Source organism: Nycticebus coucang, chromosome 4 (genome assembly GCF_027406575.1).
Source record: "Nycticebus coucang isolate mNycCou1 chromosome 4, mNycCou1.pri, whole genome shotgun sequence".
NCBI classification, from domain to species: domain Eukaryota; kingdom Metazoa; phylum Chordata; class Mammalia; order Primates; family Lorisidae; genus Nycticebus; species Nycticebus coucang.
Window position 1 is genome coordinate 73,353,585 of NC_069783.1, and position 18,837 is coordinate 73,372,421.

At 38.6% G+C, this 18,837-nt stretch overlaps 1 protein-coding gene and 1 non-coding gene across 2 annotated transcripts in view; both read right to left on the reverse strand.

Annotated features, from left to right (window-relative positions):
• The window catches only part of M1AP (meiosis 1 associated protein), a 119,063-nt gene that overhangs the window by 50,845 nt on the left and 49,381 nt on the right, over positions 1–18,837 (reverse strand). Inside the window, exon 4 of the mRNA XM_053590022.1 lies at positions 17,482–17,650. Coding sequence (XP_053445997.1) covers positions 17,482–17,650 — 169 coding nt within the window. The remainder of the gene's footprint in view (positions 1–17,481; positions 17,651–18,837) is intronic.
• Positions 12,661–12,767, reverse strand: LOC128585096 (U6 spliceosomal RNA). Its single transcript, XR_008379844.1, has one exon. It is a non-coding gene; the product is annotated as a U6 spliceosomal RNA (small nuclear RNA).

Here is an 18,837-nt window from a genome sequence, read left to right on the forward strand (position 1 = left end):
AAAAAAGAAAAAAAATAAACAAATAAAGCATCTCCTAGACACACTGTGATTAACTTTGCCAAAGTTAAGATGAAGGAGAAAGTTCTGCAAGCAGCCAGACATAAGAAAAGTATCACCTATAAAGGAAGAAATATCAGAATGACTGCAGATCTCTTAGCTGAAACGTTTCAAGCCAGAAGAAGATGGTCATCGATCTTCAGTCTCCTAAAACAAAACAACTTCCAGCCCAGGATATTCTATCCAGCTAAACTGAGTTTCATTTGTGATGGAGAAATAAAATACTTTAATGACATAGACATGTTGAAGAAATTTGCCATAACTAAATCAGCTCTCCAGGATATTCTCAGACCCATTCTCCACAATGATCAGTGTAATGTTCTACCTCCAAAGTAAACTCACCCAGAAATTTTTGAACAAAACCCACCTCCACAGTGGTGAGAGGATTAAAAATGTCCACTGGTTATCTGAAAATCATGACACCCAAAACACAACCAGGCTTATTATTCTCTTAATTAATGTGAATGGCTTAAATTGTCCTCTAAAGAGGCTGGTTGACTCAATACATAAACTCAGACTGGATATCTGTTGTATACAAGAATCTCACCTTACCTTAAAGGATAAAAATAGACTCAGGGTGAAGGGATGGACTTGTATTATACAGGCAAATGGAAACCAGAAAAAAAGCAGGGGTTGCAATTTTAGTAGCAGATACAATTGGCTTTAAACCAACGAAGATAAAGAAAGATAAGGAAGGTCACTACATATCTGTCAAGGGAAACACCCAACATGAAGGGATTTTGATAATTAAAACTTATGCACCCTACCAGAATGTTTCTCAATTCATAAAGCAGACCCTAATGGATATGAACAACTTGATATCTTCCTTAACTATAATAGTTGGGGATTTTAATACCCCTTTAACGGTTTTGGATAGATCCTCCAAGAAGAAACCAAACAAAGAAATATTAGACTTAAACCTGACCCTAGAACGAATGGACTTTATAGATCTCTATAGAACATTTCACCCTAATAAAACTGAATATACATTCTTCTCATCAGCCCACAGGTCATCCTCCAAAATAGATCATATCCTAGGACACAAGTCTAACCTCAGCAAATTTAAAAGTGTAGAAATTATTCCTTGTATCTTCTCAGACCATCATGGAATAAATGTTGAACTCAACAGCAATGGGAATCTTAACAATCAAACAAAATCATGGAAGCTAAATAATATTAGGCTGAATGATAGCTGCATCAAAGATGAGATTAAGAAGGAAATCACTGGGCGGCACCCGTGGCTCAGTAGGTAGGGTGCCAGCCCCATATACTGAGGGTGGTGGGTTCAAACCCAGCCCTGGCCAAACTGCAACAAAAAAATAGCCAGGCATTGTGGTGGGCACCTGTAGTCCCAGCTACTCTGGAGGCTGAGGTAAGAGAATTGCCTAAGCCCAGGAGTTGGAGGTTGCTGTGAGCAGTGTGACACCACGGCACTCTACGGAGGGTGACAAAGTAAGACTCTGTCTCTAAAAAAAGGAAAGAAATCACCAAAATTTTGGAACAAAATGATAACAAAGACACAAAATATTAAAACCTGTGGGATACTGTAAAGGCAGTTCTAAAAGGGAAATTCATAGTATTGGAAGCTTTCATCAAGAAAACAGAAAGACCCCTCCGAGAGACAAGATGGCTGACTGAAGCCAGCTTTCCACAGAGGCTCCCGTTCAGAAGGAGAGTTAAAGGACAAAAATTCAGCAAGTAACCTGGTGGATTTGAGCTGCACTAAGAGAGAAGGTTGTAGAACGCACATCAACCCCGCTGAGGTGAGCTGCGACCACAAGGATACAAACAAAAGGTACAAAATCCATCACCAAGCGGACGGGAGTCCCCTCCCCCATGAGAATGGCTCAGAGTGCCCCACAAACAATCGGGCAGAGTTCAAAGGTCCTCCCACTACACTCCACGGGAGAGACCCTCTAAAAACTGGACCTACCTCCCCTACTGGGGTGCCACAGCGTCCTCCTGCCAGGCATAAAACTGTATAAACTGTATATGGTCTCTACCTGGAATTCTGAGCTCCCAGCGCTCTCCTTCGCTCACACTGGGGTCTGGAGGCCAGTCCCAGTTGGTCGGCAGAGAGGGGACTGCACCAGAGTGGCAGTTCCCTGAGGCACAGTGCGACAGCCATCTTTTGGTGATAATACAGCCAGGCATAAAACTGTGTAAAGCTGTGTGTGTTCTCTGCCCGCAACCCCAGGCTTCCAGCGCTCCCCGCGCTCCCCTCTGCTCTCGCTCCAAGGTCTGGAGGCCTGTCCCCCAGGGGTCCAGACTCTTGGGCGATTGCTCGAGGGGTGTAGACAGTGCTGGGCTGCAGCCTGTCGGTGCAGACTCTGGGGTACGGAGCGGAGAGAGGACGATTGGCCGGAGGGGAGCTACACCTGAGCAACGGTTGCCTGAGCCATAAGGCAGCAGCCCTCTTTTGCTAGCAATATGGCTCACTACAGAATATTCTGAAGCCACACCCCCTGTCTCCCTGGGCAACCAGAGACTCTGAGTTTGCCTGAGGCAACAAATTTGCAAATCAGGGAAACTCCCAGGGCGGGGCTGACCCAGAGGTCCGCTTTACTAAACCTAAGACGCACCTGACCCTCAGGGGATCGTCAGCCTATAGACAATACAAGAGCAAAGACAAGCTGATTTGGAACTCAATTCAGCTTCTCTTCTGCAGGGGAAACGCAGAGTTGTTCTGTTCTGTTCTGTCAGTAACATTAATCAGGGGTGAGACTGGACCTGAGTGAAAACCCCTCAACTTTCCTCTAGCGCCTGAGGTTGTCAGGCCTCACCTCCTCCTGCTGGAGAGAGGCAGAGTGCAGTGGCCTGGCAGACTTCCTTGTGATTCAGGCAGGTACAAACTCCTGGAGTACTGATTCACTACAGGCAACTGAGTCAGCCAACTGCAGGGCTATTAGTGACTGGGTGTGAAGTGGTGCAAGGTGGAGAAGGAGGCAGCAACCTTCCCAGACTGATTTATAGCCTGGGTGGCTTCTCCTGACACCACACAGCACTGGAGCAAGCCACAGCAGAGTTGTCACCAGACCCCTGTGATCCAGTTCCCAGAGACCTCTTAAACTCTCTGACCCAAGACAGGTGCAGACTGAGACAATTGATTTGGACATTTTTGAACTGAACCAATCACCTGAGGACAAATCAGGTGGTGCCCTAGGTGCACAGTGGTAGGAAGGTTTGATTTTTCTTTTCCAATTGTTTGCCGGTGGGGGGCGGGGTGACTTAATTGCTGATATTTCTCCACAGCTGAGACTTCAATCCAAAGTATCTGTTTCACTAGGGTGGAACAGAAACCAGCTGAAAACAAGGCAGAACCATTTAGCCCCACCACACCAGACAGGGCCCCGGTTTCTCAGGCCACAACACTGTATGGGCCCTCGACAAAGCCCCAGGGGAAAAAATCAGAGGGAGTAAAATAACCATGGGGTGGAATCAGCGGAAAAACTCTGGTAACATAAATAACCAGAATAGATCAAACCCCCCAAGGAAAGATGTGGCAGATGCAATTGAAGATCCCATTCATAAACAACTGGCTGAGATGTCAGAAATCAAATTCAGAATTTGGATTGCAGACAAGATTAACAAAGTGGAATTAGGAATTCAAGGAGAAATTCAAAAGTTGTCTCAAGAATTTAACGAATTTAGGGCGGCGCCTGTGGCTCAGTGAGTAGGGCGCCGGCCCCATATGCCGAGGGTGGCGGGTTCAAACCCAGCCCCGGCCAAACTGCAACCAAAAAATAGCCGGGCGTTGTGGCGGGCGCCTGTGGTCCCAGCTACTCGGGAGGCTGAGGCAGGAGAATCGCCTAAGCCCAGGAGTTGGAGGATGCTGTGAGCCGTGTGACGCCACGGCACTCTACTGGAGGGCAATAAAGTGAAACTCTGTCTCTACAAAAAAAAAAAAAAAAGAATTTAACGAATTTAAAGACAAAACCACCAAAGACTTAGACACACTGAAGCAAGAATTTGCAGCCCTCAAAGATATGAAAAATATAGTAGAATCTCTCAGTAACAGAATGGAGCAAGCAGAAGAAAGGATTTCTGACATTGAAGATAAAGCCTTTGAACGCTCCCAAACTCTCAAAGAGGAAGAGAAATGGAGAGCAAAAACGGATCACTCACTCAGAGAGCTCTGGGATAATTCGAAAAAGGCGAATATCTGAATCATAGGAGTTCCAGAAACAGATGAAGTGGCCTTGCTGGGCACAAAGGCCCTTCAGCATGAAATTATGAAAGAGAATTTTCCAGACATGCCTAGAGATTCTGAAATTCAGATAGCGGACAGCTTCAGAACCCCAGCATGACTCAACCCCAATAAGATATCCCCAAGGCATATCATAATTAACTTCACTAAAGTTAATACGAAGGAGAAAATCCTCAAAGCTGCCAGGAGAAAGAAAACCATTACCTTCAAAGGGAAGAATATTAGAACGACTGCAGATCTGTCTGCTGAAACTTTTCAAGCCAGAAGAGGGTGGTCACCGACTTTTAATCTCCTAAAGCAAAATAACTTTCAACCCCGGATCTTGTATCCAGCTAAACTGAGTTTCATTTATGATGGAGAAATTAAATACTTTAATGACATTCATATGTTGAAGAAATTTGCCATAACCAAACCAGCTCTTCAGGATATTCTCAGACCTATCCTCCATAATGACCAACCCAATCCTATACCACAAAAGTAAACTCCCTCAGAAACTTTGGATCAAACTCCAATTTCCACACTGGCGAAAGGATTAAAAATGGCCACTGGACTTTTGAAAAACTCGATACCCAAAACTTCACCAGACTTATCAATATTCTCCATTAATGTGAACGGCTTAAACTGTCCTCTAAAGAGGCATAGGTTAGCTGACTGGATACAAAAACTCAGGCCAGATATCTGTTGCATACAAGAGTCACATCTTAACCTAAAAGACAAATACAGACTCAGGGTGAAAGGATGGTCGTCCATATTTCAGGCAAATGGTAATCAGAAAAAAGCAGGTGTTGCAATTTTATTTGCAGATAAAATAGGCTTTAAACCAACAAAAGTAAGGAAGGACAAGAACGGTCACTTCATATTTGTTAAGGGTAATACTCACTATGATGAGATCTCAATTATTAATATCTATGCACCCAACCAGAATGCACCTCAATTTATAAGAGAAACTCTAACAGACATGAGCAACTTGATTTCCTCCAGCTCCATAATCGTCGGAGATTTCAACACTCCTTTGGCAGTGTTGGATCGATCCTCCAACAAGAAGCTGAGCAAAGACATCTTAGATTTAAACCTAACCATCCAACATTTGCATTTAGCAGACATCTACAGAACATTTCATCCCAACAAAACTGAATACACATACTTCTCATCAGCCCATGGAACTTACTCCAAAATCGATCACATATTAGGTCACAAGTCTAACCTCAGTAAATTTAAAGGAATAGAAATTATTCCATGCATCTTCTCGGACCACCATGGAATAAAACTTGAGCTGAGTAACAACAGAAATCTGCATACTCATACAAAAACATGGAAGTTAAATAACCTTATGCTGAATGATAGCTGGGTCAGAGATGAGATTAAGAAAGAAATCGCCAATTTTTTGGAACAAAACAACAATGAAGACACGAACTATCAGAACCTCTGGGACACCGCAAAGGCAGTTCTAAGAGGGAAATTTATAGCACTGCAAGCCTTCCTCAAGAGAACGGAAAGAGAGGAAGTTAACAACTTAATGGGATATCTCAAGCAACTGGAAAAGGAAGAATATTCCAACCCCAAACCCAGTAGAAGAAAAGAAATAACCAAAATTAGAGCAGAATTAAATGAAATTGAAAACAAAAGAATAATACAACAGATCAATAGATCAAAAAGCTGGTTTTTCGAAAAGGTCAATAAAATAGATAAACCTTTGGCCAACCTAATCAGGAAAAAAAGAGTAAAATCTCTAATCTCATCAATCAGAAACAACAAAGACGAAATAACAATAGACTCCTCAGAAATCCAAAAAATCCTTAATGAATATTACAAGAAACTTTATTCTCAGAAATATGAAAATCTGAAGGAAATTGACCAATACTTGGAAGCACGTCACCTTCCAAGACTTACCAGAATCAAGTGGAAATGTTGAACAGACCCATATCAAGTTCGGAAATAGAATCAACCATACAAAACCTCCCTAAAAAGAAAAGCCCAGGACCAGACGGTTTCACGTCTGAATTCTACCAAACCTTTAAAGAGGAATTAGTACCTATATTACTTAACCTGTTCCAAAAGGTAGAAAAAGAAGGAAGACTACCCAACACGTTCTATGAAGCAAACATCACCCTGATCCCCAAACCAGGGAAAGATCCAACAAGAAAAGAAAATTATAGACCGATATCACTAATGAATATAGATGCAAAAATATTCAACAAGATCCTAACAAACAGAATCCAGCAACACATCAAACAAATTATACATCATGACCAAGTCGGTTTTATCCCAGGATCTCAAGGCTGGTTCAATATACGTAAATCTATAAATGTAATCCAGCACATAAACAAATTAAAAAACAAAGACCATATGATTCTCTCAATTGATGCAGAAAAAGCTTTTGATAATATCCAGCATCCCTTCATGATCAGAACACTTAAGAAAATTGGTATAGAAGGGACATTTCTTAAACTGAAAGAAACCATGTACAGCAAACCCACAGCCAATATCATATTGAATGGAGTTAAATTGGAATCATTTCCACTCAGATCAGGAACCAACAAGGCTGCCCATTGTCTCCATTGCTTTTTAACATTGTAATGGAAGTTTTAGCCACTGCAATTAGGGAAGAAAAGGCAATCAAGGGTATCCATATAGGGTCAGAAGAGATCAAACTTTCACTCTTCGCGGATGATATGATAGTAAATCTGGAAAACACTAGGGACTCTGCTACAAAACTCTTAGAAGTGATCAAGGAATACAGCAGCGTATCAGGTTACAAAGTCAACATTCATAAATCGGTAGCATTTATATATACCAACAACAGTCAAGTTGAAAACACAGTTAAGGACTCTATCCCATTCACAGTAGTGCCAAAGAGGATGAAATATTTGGGAATTTATCTAACAAAGTATGTGAAAGATCTCTATAAAGAGAACTATGAAACTCTAAGAAAAGAAATAGCTGAAAATATTAACAAATGGAAAAACATACCATGCTCATGGCTGGGAAGAATCAACATAGTTAAAATGTCTATACTACCCAAAGCAATATATAATTTTAATGCAATCCCTATTAAAGCTCCACTGTCATACTTTAAAGATCTGGAAAAAAACAATACTTCGTTTTATATGGAATCAGAAAAAACCTCGAATAGCCAAGACATTACTCAGAAATAAAAACAAAGCAGGAGGAATTACGCTACCAGACCTCAGACTATACTACAAATCAATAGTGATCAAAACAGCATGGTACTGGCACAAAAACAGAGAGGTAGATGTCTGGAATAGAATAGAGAATCAAGAGATGAATCCAGCTACTTACCGTTATTTAATCTTTGACAAGCCAATTAAAAACATTCAGTGGGGAAAAGATTCCCTATTTAACAAATGGTGCTGGGTGAACTGGCTGGCAACCTGTAAAAGACTGAAAGTAGACCCACACCTTTCACCATTAACTAAGATAGACTCTCACTGGATCAAAGATTTAAACTTAAGACATGAAACTATAAAAATACTAGAGGAGAGTGCAGCGAAAACCCTTGAAGAAATCGGGATGGGCGAGTATTTTATGAGGAGGACCCCCCGGGCAATTGAAGCAGCTTCAAAAATACACTACTGGGACTTGATCAAACTAAAAAGCTTCTGCACAGCCAAGAACACAGTAAGTAAAGCAAGCACACAGCCCTCAGAATGGGAGAAGATATTTGCAGGTTATGTCTCCGACAAAGGTTTAATAACCAGAATCCACAGAGAACTCAAACGCATTAGCAAGAACAGAACAAGGGATCCTTATCACAGGCTGGGCAAGGGATTTGAAGAGAAACTTCTCTGAAGAAGAGAGGCGTGCGGCCTTCAGACATATGAAAAAATGCTCATCATCTTTAATCATCAGAGAAATGCAAATCAAAACTACTTTGAGATACCATCTAACTCCAGTGAGACTAGCCTATATCACAAAATCCCAAGACCAGAGATGTTGGCGCGGATGTGGAGAAAAGGGAACACTTTTGCACTGCTGGTGGGAATGCAAATTAATACATTCCTTTTGGAAAGAGATATGGAGAACACTTAGAGATCTAAAAATAGATCTGCCATTCAATCCTGTAATTCCTCTACTGGGCATATACCCAGAAGACCAAAAATCACGTTGTAACAAAGATATTTGTACCAGAATGTTTATTGCAGCCCAATTCATAATTGCTAAGTCATGGAAGAAGCCCAGGTGCCCATCGATCCACGAATGGATTAATAAATTGTGGTATATGTACACCATGGAATATTATGCAGCCTTAAAGAAAGATGGAGACTTTACCTCTTTCATGTTTACATGGATGGAGCTGGAACATATTCTTCTTAGTAAAGTATCTCAAGAATGGAAGAGAAAGTACCCAATGTACTCAGCCCTACTATGAGACTAATTTAGATTTTTCACATGAAAGCTATAACCCAGTTACAACCTAAGAATAGGGGGAAGGGGGAAAGGGAGGGGAGGGAGGGGGGAGGTGGGTAGAGGGAAGAGGATTGGTGGGATTACACCAGCGGTGCATCTTACAAGGGTATATGTGAAACTTGGTAAACGGTCTGTGAAGCTAGTGAATGATGCCCCATGATCATATCAATGTACACAGCTATGATTCAATAAAAAAAAAAAAAAAGAAAACAGAAAGAGAGGAAGCCAACAACTAAATGGATCATCTTGAGCAACTGGAAAAGTAAGAACATTGCAACCCCAAACCCAGCAGAAGAAAAGAAATAACCAAAATTAGGGCAGAATTAAATGAAATTGAAAACAGAAGAATCATTCAGAAGATTAATGAAACAAAAACTTGGTTTTTTGTAATGATTAACAAAATTGATAAATCTTTGGCCAACCTAACCAGAAATAGAAAAGTAAAATCTCTAATATTGTCTATCAGAAATGATAAAGGAGAAATAACAACAGACACTTCAGAAATTCAAAAAATCCTCAATGATTACTACAAAAATCTCTATTCCCAGAAATATGAAAATCTGGAGGAAATGGACCCATATGTGGAAGCACGCCACCTTCCTAGACTCAGCCAGAAAGAATTAGAAATCTTGAATAGACCTATATCAACCACTGAAATAGCATCAACAATATGAAATCTCCCTAAAAAGAAAAATCCAGGACCAGATGGCTTCACATCCGAATTCTATCAAACCTTTCAAGAGGAACTAGTACCTATATTATACAACGCTTTCCAAAGCATAGAAAAAGAAGGAATACTTCCCAACACATAATATGAAGCAAATATCACCCTGATCCCCAAACCAGGAAAGGATCCAAAAAAGAAAGAAAATTATAGACCAGTATCATTAATGAATATCAATACAAAATATTTAATAAGATCTTAGTAAACAGAATTCAACAACACATCAAAAAAATTATACACCATAATCAAGTAGGTTTATTCCAGGGTTATAGGGTTGGTTCAACATATGCAAATCTATAAATAAAATACATCACAGAAATAAAATAAAAAACAAAGACCATATGATTCTCTCAATTGACACAGAAAATGCCTTTGATAATATCCAGCATCCTTTCATGATCAGAATTCTTAAGAAAATAGGCATAGAAGGAACATTTCTTGAACTAATAGAGGCCATCTATAGTAAACCCACACCATATTGAATGGTGTAAAATTGAAAACATTTCCACTCAGATCAGGAACAAGGGAATGATGCCCACTATCTCCACTGCTATTCAACATAGTAATGGAAGTCTTAGTCATCGCAATCAGGCAAGAGAAGGTGATCAAGGGTATCTAAATAGGGTCAGAGGAGATCAAACTTTCACTCTTTGCTGATGATATGATCGTAAACCTGGAAAATGCCAGGAACTCAACTTCAAAACTCTTAGAAGTTATCAAGGAATACAGCAGCATCTCAGGATACAAAATCAATACAAGTCAGTAGCTTTTATATATACTGACAATAATCAAGCTGAAAAAACAATCAAGGACTCTATTCCTTTTACGATAGTGCCAAAGAAGATGAAATATCTGGGAATTTACCTAATGAAGGACATGAAAGATCTCTATAAGGAGAACTATGAAACTCTGAGAAAAGAAATAGCTGAAGATGTTAACAAATGGAAAAACATACCATGCTCATGGCTGGAAAGAATCAACATTGTTAAAATGTCCATACTACCCAAAGCAATCTACAGATTTAATGCAATCCCCATTAAAGCACCACTGTCATACTTTAAAGATCTTGAAAAAATAGTACTTTGTTTTATATGGAATCAGAAAAAAACCTTGAATAGCAAATATATTACTCAGAAATAAGAACAAATCAGGAGGTATCAGATTACCAGACTTCAGGCTATACTATAAATCTATAGTGATCAAAACAGCATGGTACTGGCACAAAAACAGAGTGGTAGATTTATGGAACAGAATAGAAAACCGAGAGATGAACCCAGCTACTTATCACCATTTGATCTTCGACATGCCTATCAAAAATATTCAGTGGGGGAAAGACTCCCTATTTAACAAATGGTGCTGGGTGAACTGGCTGGTGACATGTAGAAGACTGAAACTGGACCCACACCTTTCACCATTAACAAAAATTGATTCTCACTGGATAAAAGATTTAAACTTAAGACTTGAAACTATAAAAATACTAGAAGAGAGTGTGGGAAAATACTTGAAGAAATTAGCCTGGGAGAATATTTTATGAGGAGAACCCCCCGGGGAATTGAAGCAACACCAAAAATACATCATTACTGGGATCTGATCAAACTAAAAAGCTTTTGCACAGCCAAGGGCACAGTAAGTAAAGCAAACAGAAAACCTTCAGAATGGGAGAAGATTTTTGCAGATTGTGATTCTGACAAAGGTCTAATAACTAGAATCTACAGAGAACTCAAACTAATCAATAAGAAAAGAATAAATAACCCCATTTCTATGTGGGCAAGAGACTTGAACAGAAACTTCTCTGATGAAGACAGGTACGTGGCCTACAAACACATGAAAAAATGCTCATTATTCTTAATCATCAGAGAAATGCAAATCAAAACCACTTTGAGATATCATCTAACTCCAGTAAGATTAGCCCACATCACAAAATCCCAAAACTACAGATGTTGGCGTGGATGCGGAGAGAAGGGAACACTTCTACACTGCTGGTGGGAATGCAAGTTAATATGACCTTTTTGGAAAGAAGTTTGGAGAACACTCAGGGAACTAAAAGTAGACATACCATTTAATCCTGCAATTCCTCTACTAGGTATATACCCAGACGATCAAAAAATTTTACAACAAAGACATTTGCACCAGAATGTTTATTGCAGCCCAATTCATAATAGCCAAGATATGGAATCAGCTCAAGTGTCCATCGACACATGAATGGGTTAACAAATTGTGGTATATATACACCATGGAATACTATGCAGCCATAAAGAAGATGGAGACTTCACATCTTTTATGTTTACCTGGATGGAGCTGGAACATAGTCTTCTTAGTAAAGTATCTCAAGAATGGAAAAAAGTATCCAATGTACTCAATACTGCTATGGAATCAATATATAACCACCTACACACTCATACGGATGGCAAAACATAACTATAGTCCAGAAAGTAGAAAGGAAGAGGAGAGAGAGGGGTGGGGAGGGGGGTATGTGAGGAGGGAGGGTATTTGGGGGGACCTCACCTAATGTGCATGATGCAATGGTACATTTCAAAACTATTAAGAAATGAGTGTAATTGTGATGGATGTGTTCAATGCTTAGTTCAATGTAAGCATTTCACATTGTATATCGAAGCAGTACTCAGAACCCCATAAATGCATCAATGTACAAAGTTATGATTTAATAAAAAAATAATTTAAAAAATAAAATAAAATATTTCTGTTATATTTTATTTAAAAAATAAAGTAAAATATTTCTCCTATATTTTATTTTCTTTATTTAAAAAATTTTTATTTATTTATTTTAAACTTTATTTTAAATTTTTATTTATATATTTTAAACTTTATTGTATGAAGATACAATATCTAGGTTTCACTGTTCTCACTTCTTTTTCTTTTTTTTTTTTTTTTTTGAGATAGAGTCTCAGTTTGTCACCCTTGGTAGAGTTCTATGGCATCACAGCTCACAGCAACCTCCAGTTCTTGGGCTTAGGTGATTCTCTTGCCTCAGACTCCTGCGTAGCTGGGACTATCTACACCCACCACAACGCCTGGCTATTTTTTGGTTACAGTTTGGCTGGGGCCGGGTTTGAACCCACCACCCTTGGTATTTAGGGCCGGCGCCCTACTCACTGAGCCACAGGCGCCACTCAGGGATTATGAGTGATTTTATTTTATTTATTTTATTATTTTATTTTTTTTGTATAAAACATTTAATTTATTGGTCTTTTGGGGGAATTAGATGCATCACCACTGTATTACAAAAAATATGGAATGCTTCACGAATTTATGTGTAATCTTTGAGCAGGGGCCATGCTAATCTTCTCTGTATCATTCCAATTTTAGTATATGTGCTGCCGAAGCGAGCACTATGAGTGATTCTAAATTAAAATTATTTTACAGTCTTATCTTATTTTCAATAAAATGCAAATTATTAGAGTTTGAAATTTTATCAGTAAAAAGCATATGTTAAAAAAAGTACTACTACTACTACTATTAATATCAATACATGCGACTCGGAGCCTGTGGCTCAAGCGGCTAAGGCACCAGCCACATACATCTGAGCTGGCAGGTTGGAATCCAGCCAGGGCCCACCAAACAACAATAATGGCTGCAACCAAAAAATAGCAGGGCGTTGTGGCAGGCACCTGTAGTCCCAGCTACTTGGGAGGCCGAGGCAAGAGAACCGCTTGAGCCCAGGAGTTGGAGGTTGCTGTGAGCTGTGATGCCACGGCACTCTATCCAGGACAAAAGCTTGAGGCTCTGTCTCAAAAAAAAATATATATATATCAATACATGCATACATTTATCTATGCCAGCCACTGTTGTAAATACTTCATGTGCAAATTATATTTAATCCTTACAAAAGCCCTATGAGGTACCTACTACCTCTTTGTAAAGTTTTGTAATAAATATTTTTCAAATAAAGGTACATTTAGTTACAATTTCCCATTTTCACCTATGTATGGAAACTTTCAGAACACTTTGTATAATTGCTTTATTTCATAAATGAGAAATTTGTGGAATAAGAGTTAAAGTAACTTGTACTAGGTCATACAGTTCTCTAGTAAAATGTAAAAATCCAATTGGATGGTTAAATAAATGGTGACATATTCATCATACATTGGAATACTTCATAGCTATTGAAAGGAATGGGTTAGGTCTTTATGCACTAATATGGAAAAAAATTACTGGATAAATAGTTAAATGGAAAAAAATGCAGAGCAGCGGATATGACACATTTTAGTAAAAGGAAATAATACCAATAGCAACAAGAATGTTACATATATGTCAATAAACCTGTAGGTGTAGGAAAAGCAATATAGTAGAATGTGTCCTATACGGTTGGTGGTGGTCATCTCGAAATTTTGAATCATTTTAAACTTCTGTACCGTTTAAATTTATATAAATTATGACAAACAATCAAAATAGTCAGGCAAAAGCTACTACAAAGTGCACTGGATAGGATCTTTTAGCTAAATTTTAAAATAAAGAATGAAATGAAAAAGTTAGACCAAACCAAGCAGGAACAAATGAAAGGAAATGCCATTTATACAGTTGAAAGAAAACATATGAGCTGGGTGAGGTGGCTCACACTTGTAATCCTAGCACTCTAGGAAGTCTAGGCAGGAGGATCATTTGAAGTCAGGAGTTTAAGACCAGTCTGAGCAAGAGTGAGACCCCACCCAATTTTTAGTCTGTACTAAAAATAGAAAAAATACCCAGGTATCACGATGGGCACCTATAGTCCCAGCTTCTTGGGAGGCTGAGGCAGGAGGATCACTTAAGCCCACAGGTTTGAGGTTGCTGTAAGCAAAGCTGATGCTATGATGTCACTCCAGTGTGGGTGACAGAGTAAGACTCTGTCTCAAAATAAAAACAAAAAAACCAAACATATGATGGGCTATATGGGTTAAAAATTGAAAATTAATGTGAATACAATTTAAAGTTTTCATCTTAGAGATCTTGTTAAATAACTTTCTTTCTTTCTTTTTTTTATTTGAGACAGAGCCTCAAGCTGTCACCCTGGGTAGAGTGCTGTGGCATCACAGCTCACAGCAACCTTCAACTCCTGGGCTCAAGCGATTCTCCTGTCTCCACTTCCCAAGTAGCTGGGACTACAGGTGCCTGCCACAACGCCCAGCTATTTTTTGGTTGCAGCCATCATTGTTGTTTGGCGGGCCTGGGATGGATTTGAACCCACCAGCTCAGGTGTATGTGGCTGGCGCCTTAGCCACTTGAGCCACAGGCACCGAGCCAGAGATCTTCTTAAATAACTTTCTAAAGTGTGAATCTACTTTCTTAATTTCATTCTTTCTTGGATGATTCTGGATCTTGCAGAATCTCTAAGTCATCTTTGTGTTGATTAGTTTTCACTGTGCAGGACTATACTAAAGAAGGCAGAATTTATACTGATTGAAGGACATTTCCTTATAGTTTACTTTGTTTTATTTATTTTTATTTTTAATTATTTAATTTAATTTTTATTATTTGGGATTTATCGCAGGTACAAAGGATTAGGTCACACTGATTGCATTTGTTAGGTAAAGTCTTTCTTTCTTTCTTTTTTTTGCAGTTTTTGGCCAGGGCTGGGTTTGAACCCGCCACCTCCGGCATATGGGGCTATCGTCCTACTCTTATGAGCTACAGGCACTGCCAGGTAAAGTCTTTCTTTATAATTGTTTTCTGCCCACAACAGGTGTGCCATACACCATGACCCCCCATCTCCCTCCCTCCTCCCCTTTCCCTTCTCTCATAGTTACTTTGTAAACTAATCTGCAATATCAACATTTCCTTTTGATGTGGTTCTCTCTTTGAAAGTGGAGTATAGACAATTTTTATTTAATTGATGATCATGACTATCAGAATTAAAAAAATTTTAACTAGATTTAAGAAGTGTTTGAATCAATTCATGATATTCATGGGTTAAAAAGGGAAGATATGGGTGTTTGGGATATTTGAGCTGATGTTACAGAGGGTGACCACAACCACTCCCAAATCATATGTTGTTTTTTTTTTTTTTAAACTGGTCAAGTGAAGCAGTGGGAGTAGAGAAGGAACAAAGGAAATCTGTAAACGGTTGTGATCAATTAGTTGTAAACAAAACTCCACTTGTACCAGCCTCCAATGTATATGGAGTTTTTTAAAATCATTATTTATTTATTCAAGAAACATTTATTGAGAATCTACTATGCACCAGGCAAATAACTACTAGTTATACAAAGATGTATAAGACACAGTCTTAGCTTCAGGTAACTGACAGTTCACTTAAGACCTGGCCATTGTAAATAAATCTCAGTAATATACTAAACCATACATACACAAAATATTTTCAAAAATATAAATAATAAGAATAGCTAACTTTTACTGAGTATTTACTATATGCCAGGCAATTAAAATACATTTACTTCTCACAACTACTACATGGGGTAGGAATTAATAACCAAGGCTTAGTGAGGCTAAGTACCTGTCCAAAGTTGCACAGCTAGTAATGATAGTCTAAACTAAGGGTTTAGACTCAGACCACCTAATTCTGATGCATTCATCCTCCTGAGAATGAGAAAGCTGCTGTTGCTAATGTCTTAATAACAAAACCAAGATAAAGCAAAACACTAAGGGAATAAAGGAGTTAATTATGAGGAAAATACAGGCAAAAACTAAGATGATTTCAAGCAATGAACCATATACACTTAATCCACAAAGAGGAAATATAAGCGATTTATAGGATGGTGCATTATTTAGAAGCAAATAGGAAGCTACTGGAAGAGTTGTCAGTGCTGACACAAAGTATAAAGTTGCTTTCCTGCATTTAAATGCTCTTCTATTTTTAAGAAAGGTATCAGGAAGCCTCACAGTACTCTAAGATCTGTGCCAGTAGAGACAGAATAAGTTCTTTCTAGGCGTAGATACTTTGTGTCTATAAAACTAGAAAAATTAGCCAGGTATTGTGGTGGGCACCTGCAATTCTAGCTACTTGAAAGGCTGAGGATTGGTTGAGGCCAAGAGCTTGAGGTTGCTGTGAACTATGATGATGCCACGGCACTCTAGCCTAGGCAACAGAGGGAGACTCTTTTCTCAAAAAAAAAAAAGAATTTTAAAACAGTAACCCAAGAGCATTAAATGCCAAGCATGAGAGCTTTCTGCACTTAGGCCTCTGTGTGATTACACTGATCGTTAGCTCATGGAGCTATCCTCTGCACATAAGTCTGTTCATACAGTATTAGGCCTCTGTGTGACTACACTGATTGTTAGCTTATGAAGCTCTACCCTGCACATAAGTCTGTTCATACTATTATGAACAATTTGTAATAAACCAAATTATTCATAATAAGCAATTAAGCAAATAAACTATGGTTCAACCATACAATAAAGAAATCATGCATCTATTAAAAATGACAGATTTTAACACACACGAACAAATAAGTTTTCAGTGTGGGACACAACTACAAGAGGGACTTTACCTAACAAATGCAAACATTGCAACCTAGTTGTTTGTACGGTTACATTAATCTGAAATAAAATTAAAAAAAGAAGTTTTCAGAATATTAGGCATATCATGATCCCATTAAAAGGAAGGTTAGGAAGGATACCCCAATCACTTCAAAGTTATTAGAAAAAAAAGGGACTTTTACTTTTTATACCTATTTCAGTTTTTACCATTATTTCTGAAATAAAATAATTATTAAAATTCAACTCTCCATATTTCTTTCCAAATACAGGTTCATATGAGAGAAAAATTAAATTAAATTCAAATGAGGGGATGAAGGGAAGGAATAGGTAAATGCCCACCCAACAGGTACATTGCGTGAATATGTGTCACACGTCCTGGGTGAAGGATACAACTACAACATGGACTAACCTTACAAAACAATTTATGTAACCTAATTGCTACTCTCATATTAAACTGAAATAAAAAAATTCAATTTTAACACCTAGAAACATATGTCTGAACCACAGTGAATTTGCTGGCTTTGTTTATCATTTAAGAATATAAGAAGACTCCAGAAAATAACCTTCCTGACCAGTAAAAGACTACTTGTTAAAATTCTTACCATTCTTTTTACCTTGTTGAAACAATTCTTACCATCGTTGCTGGAATCTTCAGCAGGAGAGGCTGAGGCCATATACTCTAGGATTCCCTTTGTGACTTCAACAACCTGAAGCCTCCTGACTCTGACTAGGTCTATGTCTTTTAACCCTTCCTCCAGTTGTTTGACCACCTCTTTTCCAGGCTGAGAAGTCAGAACAGTAATCTGAAAATAAATCCAAGAATCAACATGTTTATTCTCCCTGATGTATAGAATGAGGAATATAACAGTTTATAAATGGAAGATGAACACAGCAGAAGTCTGTGGTGCGGGATATCGTGGTTAAGGCCAAGAAGATTTGATGGTAACTTACAAATCAAATTTTATCTGACAGGACAGGTCATCACAGGAGCTTTCCAATCAGGCCAAGCCAACCCCAGCCACTGTGACTAGTGTTGTTGTTGTTTTTTTTTTTCAGCTGTACTTATGTAAAATTTTATTATTATTTTTAAAAATTTATTAAATCATAGCTGTGTACATTAATGCAGCCATGGGGCACCATACACTGGTTTTATATACCATTTGACATATTTTCATCACACTGGTTAACATAGCCTTCCTGGCATTTTCATAGTTATTATGTTGAGACATTTACATTCTACATTTAGTAAGTTTCACATGTACCCTTCTAAGATGCACCCTCCCTCCACCCATCCTCCCCCCCTCCTCCCCTCCCTCCCCTTTCCCCATATTCTTAGGTTATAATTGGGTAAGCTATAAATTAGTTTCATAGTAGGGCTGAGTACTTGGATACTTTTTCTTCTATTCTTGAGATACTTTACTAAGAAGAATATGTTCCAGCTCCATCCATGTAAACATGAAAGAGGTAAAGTCTCCATCTTTCTTTAAGGCTTTCTTTACACCATATTCCATGGTGTACATATACCACGATTTATTAATCCATTCTTGGATTGATGGGCACTTGGGCTTTTTCCATGACTTAGCAATTATGAATAGGGCTGCAATAAACATTCTGGTACAAATATCTTTGTTATAATGTGATTTTTGGTCTTCTGGGTATATACCTAGTGGAGGAATTGTAGGATCGAATGGCAGGTCTATTTTTAGATCTCTAAGTGTTTTCCAAACATCTTTCCAAAAGGAATGTATTAATTTTCACTCCCACCAGCAGTGTAGAAGTGTTCCCTTTTCTCCACATCCACACCAAGATCTCTGGTCTTGGGATTTTGTGATTTGGGCTAATCTTACTGGAGTTAGATGATATCTCAAAGTGGTTTTGATTTGTATTTCTCTGATGATTAAGGATGATGAGCATTTTTTTATATGTCTGTAGGCAGTGCTCCTGTCTTCTTCAGAGAAGTTTCTCTTCAAGTCACTTGCCCAGCCTAGGA